Genomic DNA, 18,590 nt, shown 5'->3' with positions numbered 1-18,590 from the left:
AAAATGGGATTATATGAAGGAGTAGTGGGTACAAGCCTATAGGAATGACAGGACTTTGATAGTTTTCTCCCTCTCATGAAAGTTTGCACCTTTTAATGCTAGGTATGTGATTTCAGCACGCCAAACACTGAATGTTAGTCTTATGGCTGTATTTCTATTAAGTTCTTGAAGGTGGGTTCTAGGGTCAAAAATTGTACACTATAGGCAGCTCCTGGGTAGAGCGGAAGGGCAAAATAAATGCCTGAAAAGGAAAGAATTGCAAGAACATTTAGCATTGACAATACCACAAACTCTTGCATTGACCTCAGCTGGGCTGAAATAACATGCAGTATAGAAAACTGTCTGAAAGCCAGCTTAGCATCTATAGGAAGTACTCATTTGGTTTCTTGCTTCCTCCCCTAAGCACAAACCTTCTACTGTACCAAACCCTCTCAACTTAACCTCTTGTGTCTGACATAGGCTTCTGTCTTAATTACCATTCCTCTTTAGCCTGAATCCTTTCAGGCTGTAACAAACTGCTTCTCAGGGTGTGTTTTACTAAGCCTAGACCAAATTTAGAATAACTGGGATAGATGTCTTCCAAAAGCAATTTTCTTTTTTTTGGTTGAAATGTACTTTTCTGATCCAGGACACTTCACTAATTTTAGTCTCAGGAGACTAGACTGGAAAGTATCACTGCTTATTATTCCTGGCAAACCCAGAAATTTCTAGCAAGGCTACTTAAAGTCCCATTCCACTAAATTCCATGGAATCACTTATTACTCTCAGTGACATTATCTCATCAAGCTCCAAGCATATTTTACTGAAATAATCTAAAAAACATCAAGTCAAGTTACAGGCAGAACACACCTTCAAATGGGTGGGTGCTCCCTTTGATATAGAAAAAAAAATTATAAAGTCATAAAGAGAAACATCTTTAAGTGATGACAGCTCTTGATTTTGTTTTACAGTAAAAAAAAAAAAGATACAGAAATTGTTTTGCCTTTGTCTAGAATTGTCAGGAAGTGTAGATTGCTCCATTTCTAAATGTTCTCGTTTTTCACCAGTATGAGCCGCAATTGCTCAGCAGCCCAGAGAATCAATCACGCTGTGACTGCTGCACATAAATAGTTGGTGAAACACCAGGTCAGTACATCTGCCACAGTCAGACAGCAAACTGGCATTAAAACGCGGGACACAGGTCTAGTGAGTCACAGCTGCAGAATTACAGCTGATTTACCAAAGACAATTCCCAGAGTGTTTTTAAATATTTGTTGCTTAACACTTATGGGTAAGTCAAACCTTGGCAGGACTTTAAGGCTGTATTCTGGGAAAAAACACCACTTTAACGGTTTTGTAGCTGGCTCAGCAGAAAACATATCCTCATACAGAGAAGTAGATTTAAGCAGTTTGTTGAGTCTGTGGAGATTCAGCCCAGAAGTAATTAAAGGATAATGCAAACAAATGAACCTACATGAATTAATTTGCACAAATAATTTGAAAGATGATGACACAGAATATCCAAAAAGAAAAAAAAAGACTTGAAGATGTATATTAATTTCCATAAAATCAAAGAAAAGGCGCATGTTCACAGAGCCTAGAGTTTATTACACTATGAACTTAAATTGTGAGAACTTTAAGCATGTAGGAGTAAAATGAAAATATGTAGGTTTAGGTTTAAAAAGCAGGAAATAAAACAATTCTTCTTCAGAGGAGAAGAAACATGTTTGCCAATGTATTTGAATGTATTTGCTAGAAAAGTATGCCCTATAAAATAGTCTTGCCAATAGTCCTGTGAGTTCAAATGAAAGCCTTTGATTTCTGCCTCTTATAAAAATTCAACTCTTTTATTGATGTGTTTTAGCAAAGAATTCACCCTAGTCTATATTATACATAAACTGTTATTTTATACATCGAATGAATTTAGCCCAATGGCTGATAATAGAAAGAGGTTTATGCCTAATGGAATCATATTAACTTCAATGGGACTGTGGAGCCTTAAAGCACAATATTTTGTCCAAATGACTGAGCTCTGCAATACAAATAAGCAGTGCCAATTTTGGAGAAGGCATTTTCACATGTACAAAATGATGATAAACACATTAATAGGACTTTTATTAAAGTCAACAAGCTACTATGATTAATAAATTGAAGCTACTATAATGATAAATATAATAATAAAACAAATAAGCTACTATAATGAATGCTTATAGAAGAACATAGAGTCTTAGATCTGCTATATTTTATTGCACTATTTTTTCACTTGAATGATAGGTTAAAATGCATTGATAAAGTATATTAACATGGGTAGGAAATCAACATGGGAAAACTCAGTGTGAGCCCTCATGTAGGAGAGGGGAAGGTATTTATTTTAAACTAAACTTATATCAGTCACACTCAGATTTCTACCTCTCACATTCCCATACCCTCATACTCCTGGGTGAATATTGTGTGATATGGAGCACAAAGGAGACAGACCAACAGCAGTGTCCCTGGGTTTCTTTTGATTAGTGATGACAAATTTCTTTGGGACCAGATCTTGTACATTTGAGGAGTCAGTGGTTGTTATGGTGTGGCTTTTTGCCTCAGAATCTTGCCTATTTCAGCATGCATGGCTCTAGGCAAGGTTACTGCCACTGCTTTTCTTCCTTAGTCTGTGTATCATTTTTGACCAAAGCCTGCCTCCTCCCAAGAGGAAAAGGAATGGTCTATACTGTATGCTGCACTTCCAGATGTTTGGGTTTTTTGTTTTTTTTCCAGAAAAATGACAGTATTTTCATTGATATTCAATGCTTAGGAATATCTTTTGTGAATTTCAATCTCTTGGCATTATGCAGTCCTTATAGGGGAAAAAAAAAAGATTGTTTACATAGGGCGATCTGAACGTTCTATATAGTGCTTATGTTTTTCAGCTGATACACTTCAGTATTTACTCTAGAACATCAGACAAAACAATCCACAACAGGTTAGAAAGCATCTGTGATCACAGCTGCAGTTACTATTTCTGTAAAATAATGCTAATCATGGTAGCTTAAGGATCTGTGCCACAAGATTTGTAAGGCACAGAGTATTATTATGTTTAACAACTGAAGAAAAAACCCCACTCATGACTCTTCCTGTTAGACAGCTAAGGAAGGGAGTATGTTCTATGTACTTCACTGACACCAAACAGCATCAGTCAGGCTAATAAATATAGTTAATTTAGTTCCAGTATTATATTTACGTATAACACATAGATTCATTAGCAAAATTGGAATGATCAAAGGAATGTTTGAATCCTGGAATCCTACTCCATCTTAACTCTATAGTTTATACAGAATTAGAGTAATGATACTACATTCATCCCATTCATAACACATTCACCAGAAATCAACAGAAAGTAAGTGAAGTGCTCTGAGTGAGAAAAATTAAGGCGATGAGCTCCAAGTCTGTCCTGTTCTTCCACTGCACTGAGTCAGTAACTGGGCTAAATAAAATCTCCATTCTGGTTTTGTCATTTCAGACAACCCTAAACAAAGCAGCCGTGTCCCAGTGTTCATTAAAGTTTTGGATGTAAATGACAACGCTCCAGAATTCGCCATGTTTTACGAGACCTTCGTCTGTGAAAATGCAAAGGCAGAACAGGTGTGTTGTCTGTTCATACCATGAAAATATTCCAAATTAAATGAGTTTTGCTTCTACTCTTGCATTACCTCATCAAGCAGTGTACTTTGCATTGCATCAAACTTAATTGTAAAATTAAACATTGGCTGCACATTATCTGATTTCACTCAGTATTCTTCCAGCTGATGTGACGGTATGTTTTTAAATGTTCTTTTCTGTACTGCACCTTGTTACCTCTGATTCATTTTCATTCTTTCAACCTTTGCTTTATTCAGGCACCTCCACTGTCTCCTTCAAAAACAATTTCACGTTTGTAAATGTTACAGGTCCTTTCTGTGATACAACTATATCCTGCTAGATAACTCTCAGTCTACCACTCCTATTGTGAAGTAGTTCAAAGTTGCTGATGATTTGGAAGATTAAGCCTAACAATTTCTGTGACATGAGAGTGGGGTAGATAAATATAAATTCAGCTTGGACTGTCTCACCTTTCATCTCTATTCCTTGTCACATGCAAAAGTTTCCTACCCATCTGCAGTGGCATTAACCCAAGCCTTCTGGTGAAATCAACATGATTTTCCTGCTGACTTTCAAATGCATTATGTCACTCACTCCTTGATGGCATAGGAGTGGTGACCTAAACAGCATCAGCAGCATGTGGATGACTTTTCTTAAGCTCACTATAGCAACATTATCTGCCTTGAAGCAGAAGAAAAAAATTAATACAAAAGATTGCTTTTACAGTTTTTTTTTTTTTAGAGTACATAAATAAATATAAAGTTCACTGACTTAGGAGATAATTTTGTTCTTATTGTTTCAGCTGATTCAAACATTAAGTGCTGTTGATAAAGATGACCCTTACAATGGACATCAGTTTTCATTCTCCTTAGCTCCTGAGGCAGCCAGCAGCTCAAACTTTACACTACAGGACAACAGAGGTGAATTTCTAGGAAGAATTTTCTTTATTATCTTATCCTTGCTTTCAGTCTTCAGATGAAGATTTAATGCATGCTTTGTGTTTCCAGACAACACAGCAGGGATTTTCACGCGAAAAACCAGATATAACCGGCATGAAACAAGTACCTACTTCTTGCCAGTGGTAATATCAGACAATGATTACCCCATCCAGAGCAGCACTGAAACGGTGACTATTCGAGTGTGTGCTTGTGACCATCGAGGAAAGATGCTGTCCTGTAATGCAGAAGCCTTGATTCATCCTACTGGTCTTAGCACTGGGGCTCTTATTGCCATTCTTCTCTGCATCATTATATTACTTGGTAAGTAGCTCAGGGACATTTTGTTCCTTTCATGATTATTTTGCATTACTATAATGATTATTCCAAAACTAGGACAAAGGAAAAGTAAAGACATCTTTGTCTTATTCTGTACATATATTATTGTATTTCCTTCTCTGTGGGCTGCTGCAGATGGGGTGTATAGGGCACAACCTATAATCTAAAAGGTAGTGGTGAGGAATATATGAGGAAGAGGAGACAGCTGGATTCCACACTGGTCGATGGAAAGAGACACCTGTAGAGAGACATTCATTTCATCCCATCCCATCCCATCCCATCCCATCCCATCCCATCCCATCCCATCCCATCCCATCCCATCCCATCCCATCCCATCCCATCCTTTATTGGTGTCTGAGGAGGACCATTACTCATAACACTCTGCAGGTGTCCATCCCTTTCTGTTGACCATAGAAAAAGAGCATAGAACTTGGTTTGGAAGAATTAAATTCCCATTTCTAAACTGAAGAGAAGCAAGTCTCAGTGCTTTTTTCTGTTGGAAAAGGATGCTGAGTGGTGCTGAGGGACTCTCAAAGGCTGCAGGGTCCTCCATTTCAGCCACCTGTGATTAGAAAGAGGTTGGATCCTGAGTGGTGTGGAGGATGTGCAGAGTTCTGGCTATGGCACTTACAGGTGGTCAAGGACAGTTTGCAACATCTCTCACATACTTGTCAGGTTCCACACCTCTTGTGCTGCAAACAGAGACAGTTGGCCACTCAGCTATTATCTTTACCTGTTCATCTGGGGACAAATGAAAAATGCAACATAAGCTGTTCTCTAGGGGATGTTATTAGGATGCTAGGAGAAAGGAAGGGAGTTAGACCAATTTTACAGCAGTAGGGTCAGGCAGGGGAGAAATTGTTTCCTTCATAATTCTGCTTCTTTTTACCATACTCCTATCTTCCTTGGACATGCTTATCATCACTGCAAAGTCATCCTGATCTTTACTTTTAACAAAAATTCCCTCTCCAGTAATGAGTTGAAGATGAGGTTGTGGTTCTCAGACTCTAACAATATAGTCATGGCTTGCTCAAATAAGCTCTATCCCATTTTCAGAAGAGATTCTCACAATAACAATCTGATCTTTAATTCACCATAAAATTCATTTTTCAAAACATGGTATCATTGCCCCTAAGGGCTGAGCTCACTTTGTATTAAGTTCCTTACCAGAAAAAGTAATGTAATGCTGCAGGTAGTCTTGCACTCGTTAGTACAACTGTGCTCATTAATATCAATCTGACATTAAGCGATTTCCTGTTTTATGTCAATCGAAAATAATTGATTCTGTGTGCTAAGCAGCACTTTATGTCAATTACTGCTCATGCCACCATGCACCATAAGCAGATTTTCAATTAACACAGCTATATAATTTTCTATTTTCAGGTTGGTTGCAGGGTTTGAATGTGTAGCCACTACTGAGTGAAAAACAATACGCTGGGAAGACCTGAACCACAATTCAAAGTTTAGCAGCAACAAAAAGTGGCTGTAAATTGCTAAGTTTATATGCAGTTTGAGTTAGTTTAGCATCTTATCAGGAGGTTTCAAATACTGCTGAACACAGACATGCAAATAAAGGTCATGTACTTCAGCATTGTAGATTATGATGGGGTCTTTTTCCTGCAAGTTCAGCACAAAGCAGTAAAATCCACATATCAGACATGCGATGTATTTATCAAAGTCTCATCCTTGCATGTTTTTTGTAACACTGCTTTTGTAATGAAATACTTCAGCAACTCTTTGATGTAAAATCTATCATTCCTATGTTTTCTCAGACCATTCTACCATCACTGTTCCAGAAGTCCATTCCAAATTCACATTGTGTTTTTCAAGTTCTCCAAAATGTTCTCCAGCTATCTCTCTTCTTTCATACACACCTTTCACCAGTCCTTCCACATAGCACCACAGCTTTTTGCGCTTGAGGAAGACAATTGTCTCTAACTCCATCTTTGCACAGCAGCACGAAGAAGCATCATTCAAGCTAGGACCTTCCTGTGACACCATAAATAAATGCTCATCATTAGGCTGAGATCCTAATGCAATCTGAACCACCACTCCTAATCCTTCAACTTCACCATCCATTTCCTTTCAACTCATATTGACAGATATTCTTCCTTATTCGCAATATTCCTGTGGTAAGACACAGCATTTTCCTACTTTATCCTGTCTTTTTGGTGTTCTTCCATAGTCAATCTACAAGATGCTCAGGCACACCTACAGACAGTATTTTGCTCTAGGTAATCCTGCAGGGGAACACATTATTTAAAAAACCAACCAACCAAATTAAAAAACCAAAACAAAACAAAAAGAGAAACAAACAAACAAGCAAAAACAAACAAAAAACAACCATGTCCCCTGACCAAAACCACCAGAATTTGTCTGTCAAAGGAAACCAAGAATTATAAGGTTCTATGGAATAAAGTTTTGGGATGCGGACACCCTTAGTCTTTGATGTTGACCTTTAAAAGGTTACAGCTGAGGAAAGGACTGAAAAAAAATTCTTTAACAGTTACTGTGCTTGACTCATGCCATTTTGGAAACAAAGATGACATGAAGAATCATTGTGATCTACCTTATCATCTGACATCAATGAGTTTAGGCATTTCTGCTTTGCTTTGCAATGAAAAACTGTAAAGACAGCAAGACGTGTCCTTCCTTGGAGTTTGCACAGCAGAGCTGGAATGCTGGGCACTGCAGACCTCAGACTACTAAAGCAACACTGACAGCAGAAAAACATCCCTACTCCTTGCTACTGTTCATTTGTCAGTATTCAGCCATTTACATCTTAATGTAGAATCCAGCTAAGAAATCTGGAACTAGCTTCTATAGGAAAGTGTTGACCATGTCCCTTTCCATGCTCTGTGTCCACTTCTCCATCACTACTGAAACACATTACTGAGTAAAAGTACCAAAATTTCATCAGGGTCATGGAAATACTTCCTTTCTTCCAAATAAATGAAAAATATGTGCATGCAAACACACACTTTATAATGAATGACAAAAAATATGTTCTAGAAATCTGCCTTTGTCAGATTAAAAAATACATTTATCATATCTCATCAGTCCATTATTTATGTACTTTGCAATGTAATGTACACTGTAAAATCATTCCAGGAAAGTTAAGAAAACTCAGACTTTGTGCCAGCTGAAAATCCACTCCATATTCCAAACTTTATTCCCATAGGAGGATAGATTTACTTATCTTGAAATTCAGCTTTGCTAAGCTCAGTAGATACCATCCTTGTCCATAGCAGAAGTTCCATGTTGTCCAAGGGATTCAACATAAAAAACATCTGATGCTACTTATTCTGGAGAAAGTGTTTCTTCCTTCCCAGCTCTCATGAAACTAGTTCTGTTCTCAAGATCACTAAATTAGTATATGGCTTTGGGTAGCAAAGTGCCTAGTGGCAAAAAGACCCTCTGCTTGGCTTCCTACAAGGTCGACATCTTTTTTTCTGTGTATCCATGCCATTACATCTTCCAAGGAACTCACAGGCCGAGCAAGCGCAGCCTGAAAATCTGATGTGCACATTTTCAGTTTTTCAAAACAGCCTCTCAAACTTCAAACTCAAGCAGAGGCATTGCATTTCTTCTAGGCTTTAATGGAGTTGGGGATTAACCTTCTTTCCCTTTCTCTTTCACTGTTGTTTTTGTTTGCAGTTACCGTGGTGCTGTTTGCAGCACTGAGACGGCAGCGGAAAAAAGAGCCTTTGATAATTTCCAAAGAAGACATCAGAGACAACATTGTCAGTTATAATGATGAAGGTGGTGGAGAGGAAGACACCCAGGCGTTTGATATTGGCACGCTGAGGAATCCCGAAGCCATAGATGATAATAAATTACGCAGAGACATTGTGCCGGAAACACTTTTTATGCCGCGGAGGACTGCAACAGCACGAGATAACACGGATGTCAGAGATTTCATTAACCAAAGGTTAAAGGAAAATGATACAGATCCAACAGCACCCCCGTATGACTCATTAGCAACCTACGCGTACGAAGGTAATGGTTCTGTGGCCGAGTCCCTCAGTTCCTTGGAGTCGGTGACTACGGACGGAGATCAGGACTACGATTACCTCAGTGACTGGGGACCTCGGTTTAAAAAGCTGGCAGATATGTATGGCTCAATGGACAGTGACAAAGACTCTTAATATGTTGTCTTTTTTTCAAATTTTTTTTTCTCTTCCTCATTCCCAGAAACAGCACTGGGATATGTGAAGTGGCTATTTCTTTCTGTTTCTCCACAGCTGTTTGAAAGGGTTCTCTGTTCTACCCATTTGAATTGTCTAATGACTGCAGTCTGTGTGGGTTAGCTGTCAGAAAACTTTCTCTGGTATCATTTTATGAGCTTCCAAGAGGCAAAAACCTTATTTTTTGAGTGCATCAAGTTTACCAAGCCAACCTTACAGGCACAGCAGTAGTGGAGGGAAAAAAAAAGGATCAGATGGGGAGCAATACTTTTAGTTGTTCTGCGTATATTGTAAATTGGAGTATATTACTATTTAAGCTCACTTGCTTTTTACTTGTATTCAGACTATTCAGCTCAGACAACTGCTCTGTCAATTGTGTATTGCACATCCCAATGTAATGAGGTACCCTAGTTTACCCTGTGTATTATAGTCAAAAGTAGTGGTGATGGAATGAAGGTTTATTATACAAGTAGAGTAAGCTGAGAAAAGAACATCAAACACACATTTTACTCATGAGAAGGGTAGAGAGGCTTAATGGTCATTTAAACCTGAGCATTTCTCTAGAGCTCACCATTGCCCCATTGCACAGAATCATACTAACACACATGTATATATAGTTCATTGACTGCTCTGTATATATTCTTTGGACCTAGCATTGCTGGAGAGATGTGTGTGTGTGCACGTGTGTGTGGTCAGTAGCCCCAATATATAAATCTTAGATGGTTTCCCCGTTCTAACCCAGGCTCGCTTTGCGATACAGGGAAAGGCATCAAATCCAGCTAGAGATTAGGTCATGACTTGGAGGAAGGTTCAGATCATAACTGTGCTTTTGTCTGCACATCCTCAGTCAACTTCCACTTGCACAGCAGTTCAGTGAAGGCCACTGTCCTGGGGTGGTTGGAGTCAGGAGATGTTCATGTCCAGCTACTCCTGCCTGTTCTCATGTGCAGGTGTGGAGGAGTGACCTCAAGGTGACTGCCATCCTCTGGGGCAAAAGGAGCAGCTTCAGTGGAGGAAAGTGCATTTTTGTCCTGACCTTCTCTGCCTGGATGTCCAGGGTGGATTCCTGACTGACTCTCTGCCCAGTTTTGCTATCTGTAAAATGGAGAAATAATGCCTACCTCATCAGGATGTTGCAAGAACCATGTAAGACATTTGGAAAATGCTTTCGAAATAGAAAATGCTGGCATTCTGCCAGAGGAAGTAACTTTTCATGCTTTGGGGTAGTTGTTTTCTTTTTTTTTTCCCTTCCAGACTCAAGCCCTGAATGAACAAATAAGTGAGAATTAATGGTCATTCCAGTGGCCTGGAAAGAGGGGTTTATAATTATAACTATTAAAAAAAAAAATAAACTACTCAGCCAGAGTTGTTAAAGACTTCACCAAAAGGTAAAATTTTAACCACAAGTTTCTCTGTGTGTGTTTAACTGCTTTGCCAAGCTAAGTAATTTTTGTCCAGGTGTGGGGTGGGGGAGTTGCCTTAATATTGGGCCAAAATAGTTTCCTTTATAGCTTGCACACAAGTCAGTATTTCAGTTAGTTTTTCAAACAAGTAGTGGCTGCTCTTCAACTCCAACCCTCTAGGAGAGGCTCTCTGGAGAAAACCCTAAGGGGCTGCCATGGGGCATATCTAATTCCAGGTGTTAAATGCCACCCTGTGTCCCAAAGTAGAGAACCAGCCCATGGCACTGTGCCAATGAAAGAATGAATTATTATTTCTAAAATACCTCATGTGTAACTATTTTCATTTATTTCATGAAGAAGTATTTAATATCATAATTATAGGAATGGATCTATTTTCCTCCTACCCTAAATTTTAAGTGAATCATTTTGAAAATTAAACAGCTCAAATTTACTCCAGGAATAAAGTGAGATGAGAAAAAAATTAATAAACAGAAAACTAAGAGCAATTAAAAATTAATCCCTGGAATTCATTATTCTTTTTGAGTTAAAGAGAGCAGTCAGAGTCCCACATATCAGACTTTCACAATGAAACAGTTTTAGGTTTTGTGGACAGAGAGCAGAGGATGAGCCAGCCATGCTGCAGCCCTGGCTGGGCAGGAAAGGACTCGTTGAGCACTGCACACCTGGAGGTGTAGGGCACAGCAGCTAAGGGCATGCAGATGCTCAGCACTATAGATTGGATGTTTTCAGAGCAGAGGAGCCCAGTTTCCAAGGGTCCAGAGCCCTTGGCCTCCCTAGTGGAGGCATCTCAGAGTGTTTAAGTCCAAGAGACTGTGGTTCCAAAGTCCATCACTTATTGGGGTCTGAGCTGTTGCACCCATCATAATGGCAATGGCATGGCTAGAGCCTTAGTACATCCTCTTCAGGGCCCCTAGAGTAATTAAAGATGCTAAAAGCCTAGCTCTTCCTTCTATGGCTTCCTTGAAATTGGAACTTCTAGGGAGCAATCTGTCCAAAAGCTGGCTCTGGCAGACAGGAGAGGCCATCTAGATTTCAGATATGTGGAGAAGCAGCAGATGCTCAGCACTGCCTGCCACAGGTGCCTCAGTTTGGGCTGCTGCCCTCACGGAGTCAGAGAGGCCAGCACATTCCCCAGGGGCTCTCCCCAGCAGCTTCCTAACACATCCCTCTCTCACCCCTCACTCTGGGGTTGCCTTCAAGCAAATAGCCTCAAGTTCAGAATCCAGCTGGATGCCCCAAGTGAACCAGTGAACTGTCCCTTCCCTTGCTTAAGCCTCAAGGAAACAGATTGGTGTGTGGAGGAAATCCAGAGGTGGCTGTGAAACCACACAGGTGTTCAGCCCTGCAAGCCACCTGCAGCTCACTGGGAAGAGGGAGCCAATGGTGCTTGGCTGAAGAGAGCCCCGGTGCTCCAAAGGGGCTGGGCCACCCTGCAAGTCAGCCTGCACTAGTCACTTCTTGGGTGGGATAATGAGACAGGAGGATCAGTGAACTCCTTGTAACTATTTTCCTATGTTTGTACGGTGATTTTGTCTGATTTAGTGATTGTTAGTAGCAGTCCAAGCGCAAATTTTGAGTTGGTTTGGAGTTTTTATTCCTTTTATTTCAATGCTGGTTTTATCTTGTCCATTGAGTGACACAGTAAATAATAGAGAGTGGCTACTCGTGCCTGTTATGTAAATATATTATATATACAAAATTATGTTATGTCACCACAAATATGGTGCCTGAATAGCAAATGCATTTGTCTAAGAAAATTTGAGACAAACTTGCATCCAAATTATTATTTATGCATCTAGGTTTTAAGGTCTATTTCTTTCCTGCAAATTAAACAGATTTAGCATCTCTCCCACAGCAAGGAGAGTTGAATTCTTTCTTTTCTTCTTGCTTGGCAGTACCACAAAGTGCAATTTATAAAATCAGTACTGCATTCTAAATATTGAAAGTGCCATATTGCAGTGAATACAAACCTTTGCAGTAGTGTTTCTTTGCACTTTGTTGCATGGTGGCGTGCTAGATGATAGAAATGAGTATTTAACAATGCTTTCACACAGTGCTACAGTTGTCATTTGTAGATAACCACTTGTTGGACTATGAGCTATGAAGTGGCTTTCAAGGCTGTTTTAAGCCTGCTCTTCTTTCAACCAAACCTATTTAAGAAGAAGAAATATTATTAGGCAGTTTAGCTAAGCCAGGTAGAGAGATAAAAATGCAGTTGGCTTTTAATTTGGAAAAGCATCTGACCTAACAACAGGAAACATATTAAAAGATGCCAAGGAATTCAGTGGAGTCAACTTGAAGGAGAGAACTGGGAGTCTATTCCAGCCATGTTACTGTAGAAAATAACATCTCTGCACTTGAATGGGAATTGAGTTTCTGCAGCAACTATTTCATCTCAACTCCCAAAATAGTCACTTTACCCCAGAAAACTGACGGGGAGTTGTTTTTGTTTTGCGATTGTTGGGTTGGTTTTTTTTTACCCCAGGAGAACTACTTCAGATTAAACCCAGTTTTATCCCACAGGAGTGCGGAGAGATACAAGAGCCCTTGCAGCTGTGCAGGACATCTCTCTGTGCAGACAAGTGCTTGGAAGAGAGCTCTGCACAAGGCTCTACCAGCACTATCACAGGACTGAGATGTTTTCCCAATCCTGACATAGATGGAGTTGTATCTAACCATGAGAAAACCATATTATCTGCATTTCTCAGTTATTTCTGTTAAAATGTGCTGGAAAAGATAGGTAGTAGAAGAACATGTCACCTGTACCAACAGAAATATTTTCTAAATTTTTCCTAAGGAACAGATATATTTTTCTTGTCTTGCTTCATTATACGGACAGGTTTTACTTCACTGTTAAATGTAGATGGAAGAGGCAACCTTCAAATAATCCACTTTAGGAAGTAGCAGTCAACATTAAAAGTCAGAGCTTTTCCATTTCTCTGTTACAGAAACAAACAAAAAAAAGTATGCCACAAACCCAAGAAAATTAATATCTACAGTACCATAAAAAACCAGAGCAGTCATAAAGAAGAATAGCAGAGAGAAATGGCTTTAGAAATGTGCATCTACACATTTACAGTTTCAAAATCAGAATTATCCATGTTGAGCAGAAGCAAGAGTGGACTTCTAACACTTTCAGATTTACTGACACACCTGAACGAGATCTGCATGGATAGGGAGAAAGATAATTTTTAGCCCAAGCAGCTTAAATTCAGGCCATTTCCATGTAGATCTCTCCGAAGGAAAGGCACATGTTGAATTTCTGCAGCAGAACTATCTTGATGGTCTTCTGCAGGGTGAATTCCTGACAGTGGTTCTGAGCAGGTAACTCTGCAACCACCAGTGTGTTAGCTCTACCTGCCACCACCTCTTACAGAGGTCACTCCGTGTTTCCTTTAGCTGCGAGAAGTATTGAAATGTTTTAGAAGGCCTCTGTCTGAGATGGATGCTGCCATCCCCTTCCTATTTGCATTTCAATTAGCTCTGCTGTCTGAGCTTCCTCATCAAATGAGACAAAGTAGCAGTCATTATGCTACTTCCAGTGAGTATGAACTATGCCATAAGCTGTGAAAGGCAGGATTTTTCCAGCCCATCTACACCTATGGAACAGTAGCCTCATCCAATAAATGTCAAAACCACAATATTTTTTGCTTTCAGTTCAGTCTTTGAAAGACTTCTTTTCTCAGAGATAGGTTCTGTATTTATAGAGGAACAAAAGCACATTTAATGTCTACAGAATCACTTGCTGCTCCAGAAAGAGAGAAAAAACACAGAACTCCAACACGATGCTTTAACACCAGTCTCTACCCTCAGCAGTTTTATTTAAGCCAGCAAAAATAATCTTCATCCTGCCCATCATTTTGCAATGTTACACTTTTGAGCCCAGACTTGTGTTTGTCATACACTAAAATAGTTTCCTGCGCAGTTCATAAAATTCAGTGGTAGGTTCCACTGATTTTTTTTTAGTTCCAAAAGCTGTGGCTGGGGTTACAGGAAGTACAAGTGTCAGAGAACTGAGCATTTCAGGAAGAGGAACAGGAGGTGAGTTGCACGGGGGGTGAGGGCAGGTAGTCAGTCGTATGCAAGGCAGGCCCATGGCACTTAAAAGCCACAAAGCTATAATTTTGTGTGTAGAGTTACTGGATTTCAAAGAAGTTTTTACAGAACCTGCCCCTATCCCTTTTTTATTCATGTATCTTTTGCTTTCCCAAAAAATAAATTAAAAAAAAAAGGAAGAAAGAAAAAATGAGCTGCTATGTTTAAATTTCTCCTATCACAACATCAGTTTGACAAGGCATAAATACAGTAATCCTTTCCATTCCCATGAGTTTTTGACTTTTCCTATGAGACTGCACTATTTATGTATATATACTTGGAGACGCTTTCTATAAGCTTTTAGTTTTCTATGATCTATTACTTTAGTGTTTATTAAAGATACAAACTTATAGAACTATTAAGCATTCAGGTGAACACAACAAAGAAGGAACACTGCAAACACAAGATTGTTTTGGATTTTGACACAAAAAGCTCTTTGGAATCACTGTACTATTTTAATTCTGTGGTTACTTTCATTGCTTTGAAAAAATTAAAAGAAAGGCCTTATAATAAATGCTATGTGCATCTTAACTGTGTTACAGAGCGAAATCAATCTGGCTAACTCCTATTGCGATCTGTGATTTTTTAAACCCTTTAAAATAAATGCTTTTTGGTATTGATTTTTTTTTTTATTAAGAATACTTCCAAACATAAATTGAAAATGATGCCTCCACCTGAGAAGATTTACTTGCTGGCATGCTCCAGCCACACAGTCTCCCGTGATGTCATCCCCTGGTTGTGCCAAGGGGACCTCAGCATTGGATGGATCTGGTCACTGCTCAGCAAGGAGGGACATTTGTGTGTGACAATTTTGTCACCCAAGGGGTGTTCTCCTAGAATTTCCCTGTGTTGCAAAGGAACCCATGCTGGAATGATTATCTTTTCTGCAGCGTGGATGGGCAATTTGTTTTTGTCAGATGGAAAACGTGCACTCTCTCCCTTATATTTCCTGTTCACTGTACTGGCTTCTTTTTTGGGGGTTGGGGCCAGGGGGAAATGAAATTTAAGGATTTGATGAGAAAACAATTTGAACAACATTTTCTCACGGACAGAGTGAATTTGCCTTTTTGCAAATTGATTTTTGTAACAAGTTATTTATATGATATTACTTAATAAATTGTTTTTTCTAACTTGTTTTTTTTTTTCTAATTCTCTCAATCTATGTTATGTATTCACAACACTATCATAAAGATAAACCTTTGGAAAGATTCTTCAATCACTTTAAGACAAAGGGCTAAATTGACTCAGTCTTTGAAATTCCATTCATAAGTGCCTGGCTTGCACCATGCTATAAAAGCAGCAGGATCACTATTCTGTGATCATTGAGGCCTCCCAATAGTGGTGTAATTCCAGAAGGTATCATTTAGCGATGCTTATTACAAGGAGGACATTAGTCTATGATCACAAGCCTAATTTTGACTAGCCAAGGTTTGCCAGGAAGAGCAGAAGCTTTGTCAAGGTAAAGTATGCAGAATGCCTTTATTTAAGCATATAAAGATCACATAATTTATAATAGCACTGTTCAGTTATTTGTCTTTCATCATGTGAGATTAAAAAAAAATTAGTCTCATTGCACTTATAGAGAGTCCAAATGTCATTTGCTGTATATTTTTACATAAGAAGAACAACCTCCAGAGAAAATTCCTCATTTTAATACTCCCTTAGTATTAAGAGCTGTCTATATTTCCAGAAATTCCATCATATTTAAAGGACAAGGACAAAGAAAAGAGTGGCAAAGGTCACAGCAAAGTAGAACTTCATTAAAAGCATTATAATGCAGCACAAAATCAAACAGTTTAGCACAGAAAACCCATATGGGGTTGAAAGGACAAAGTTCTGCAACTGATGAGAAATTAGCCCAAATATCCACCTGCAATCTTTGGTGGACCTCCAGAAGAAAACCTCTGTATGAATAGCCAAAACCCCCCCAGCTTTTAAAACAACAGATCACAAGGATGTAAATACAGAAAACTACAGGGTTTTTTACCTCATTATCTGAACACCAAGCCAGGGAAATCAAGCAAGCATTGTGCAGGAGGATGCATCTGCTGCCCACCCACACCCTTCAGCAGGGGCACGGGCGCGCACACACACACACACGCAGAGACATTCACAGGTGCAAGCACCTGAGAGAGGCTGCAGGGACCCCACCTCTTGGTTCTGTTACCTTGTGCCTCAGCACAGCCCTACAGGATTCACAAAACATCAGACTGAGCTTTTCATCCTCTAAATAATGGCTGCAGCAGCAGAAGACATCCTGGTTGTCCACCTGCTGAAAGGTGGGTCAGACTCTGCAACCCTCCACATGTACTGAGAGGAGAACCACTTTTATTTACATGATAGAAGAATCTGTCATATTTCTTGTCCTCCTATTTGATTTACTATACCAAAGAGCACTTCAGTCATAAGGAAAATTCAACTAAAGGGTACCATTTGAGCCAGAAAAATGTATTTGGTTTTCCAACATTAATTTACCAGGTTTATTTATGTAAAATTACTCCTCCCACAACAAGCAACACACTAACCACAATCCCCTGCACATATTCATCTTTCATTAATACTACCAAAGTCATCACAGAGATAAATCAGCTAGACAAGCCATTAAAGCCAATTACTTCTTTAAAGTTCTTTTTGAATTTGCCTCTGCCTCTCTTGTGAGACCCCACATGGGGTGCTGCATCCAGCTCTAGAATCCCGAGCAAAGGAAGGACATTGACCTGTTGGAGTGAGTTCAGAGAAGAGACACCAAGACGACCAGAGGGATGAACTTCCTCTCCTGGGAGGAAAAGCTGAGGGAATTGGGATTGTTCAGCCTGGAGCAGAAAGCATGTGACTTAATTGCCGCATTCCAGTACCTGAAGGGATCTAGAGGGACAAGAAGGATGGAAAATAATTTTTTGCAAGCGGAGGTAGTGAAAGGACAAGGGGGAATGGCTTCAAACTGAAGAAAGTAGGTTTAGGTTAGATGTTAGGAGGAAACTCTTTACTGTTAAGGTGGTGAAGCACTGGCACCGGTGTGCCAGAGAAGTTGTGATGCCCCATCCCTGGAAGTGTTCAAGGCCAGGCTGGATGGAGCTCTGAGAAGCTGGTCTAGTGGAAGGTGTGCCCCCTGCTCATGGCAAGGGCGTTGGAACTAGATTAAGATCCCTTCCAATCCAAGCTATTCTGTGATTCTATGAATTTCAAGGACAGCTCAAACAAGAGAACCAAAGAAAAGAGCAATGCTTGCATAAAAAGTATGTGATTTAATGCTTGCATAAAAATTGCAGAAATTATCCCTTAAATGAGCAGCCAAGTGAATTCAGTGTTGGTTCTTCCAATCTTACTCTAACATAACATTCCTTTTGATGGTGTAATTGAAATTTTAGTTTGTTGGATAAGGCACAAATTAAAAAAAACAAAAAACAAAAAAAACAAAAAACATATTCTTATCCAAAATCTTTGAAGCTTTTCCTCTTTCTTGCCAACACTAGTACATCTTTCCCTGATTGTAGACAGACCCATTCTCTCCATTTTTCTCCAAACTGACTGCTACAACTAAGAGTTTTTCAGCAGCTGCCAGTCTCCACATCAGATCCTCAAGTACCTCTGTCCCTCTGATTAGAAAGGCTGATTTTACTTCCCTTATTGGCCCCACAGAAACAAACATGAGCATTGTAAGAAGTCCTCAGTCACTCACTATTTCTAATTGCTCCAATACTTGTTATGCATTTTTTGACCCTGGCAAACCACAGAGTGCACAAAACCATTTACATTTTTACTAGCTGTGGAGATGCTCATGGCCTGATAGGACCTTATCATCATATTCTACTTTATTTAAGCAAGAGAAACAAACTTACCAAGATCAAGGGAACAGGGTCAGAAAAATTATATGCAAGGGGGCATGCTAATCTGAGAATTCAAAAAACCTTTGGGGCTGTTCCTCCTTTACAGAAGAAAAAAAGAAAACAACAAACAAAACCCCAAAACAACAAACAAACAAACAAATAAAAAGCCTAGCCAACACTCCT

General features: G+C 39.4%; 1 protein-coding gene across 2 annotated transcripts in view; it reads left to right on the top strand.

Annotated features, from left to right (window-relative positions):
- LOC134047992 (cadherin-6) overlaps window positions 1–9,022 on the top strand; it is a 46,354-nt gene extending 37,332 nt beyond the window's left edge. For both annotated transcript variants that reach the window (XM_062499548.1, XM_062499537.1), the window contains 4 exons: window positions 3,482–3,603; window positions 4,403–4,520; window positions 4,608–4,859; window positions 8,532–9,022. In XM_062499548.1, the coding sequence (XP_062355532.1) occupies window positions 3,482–3,603; window positions 4,403–4,520; window positions 4,608–4,859; window positions 8,532–9,022 (983 nt within the window). The remainder of the gene's footprint in view (window positions 1–3,481; window positions 3,604–4,402; window positions 4,521–4,607; window positions 4,860–8,531) is intronic.
- Window positions 9,023–18,590: the final 9,568 nt, after the last annotated feature.

The sequence above is a fragment of the Cinclus cinclus genome, chromosome 1, assembly GCF_963662255.1.
Source record: "Cinclus cinclus chromosome 1, bCinCin1.1, whole genome shotgun sequence".
Lineage (NCBI taxonomy): Eukaryota > Metazoa > Chordata > Aves > Passeriformes > Cinclidae > Cinclus > Cinclus cinclus.
The sequence above is the reverse complement of the archived record's forward strand: the minus strand, read 5'-3'. Positions and strand labels throughout refer to the sequence as shown.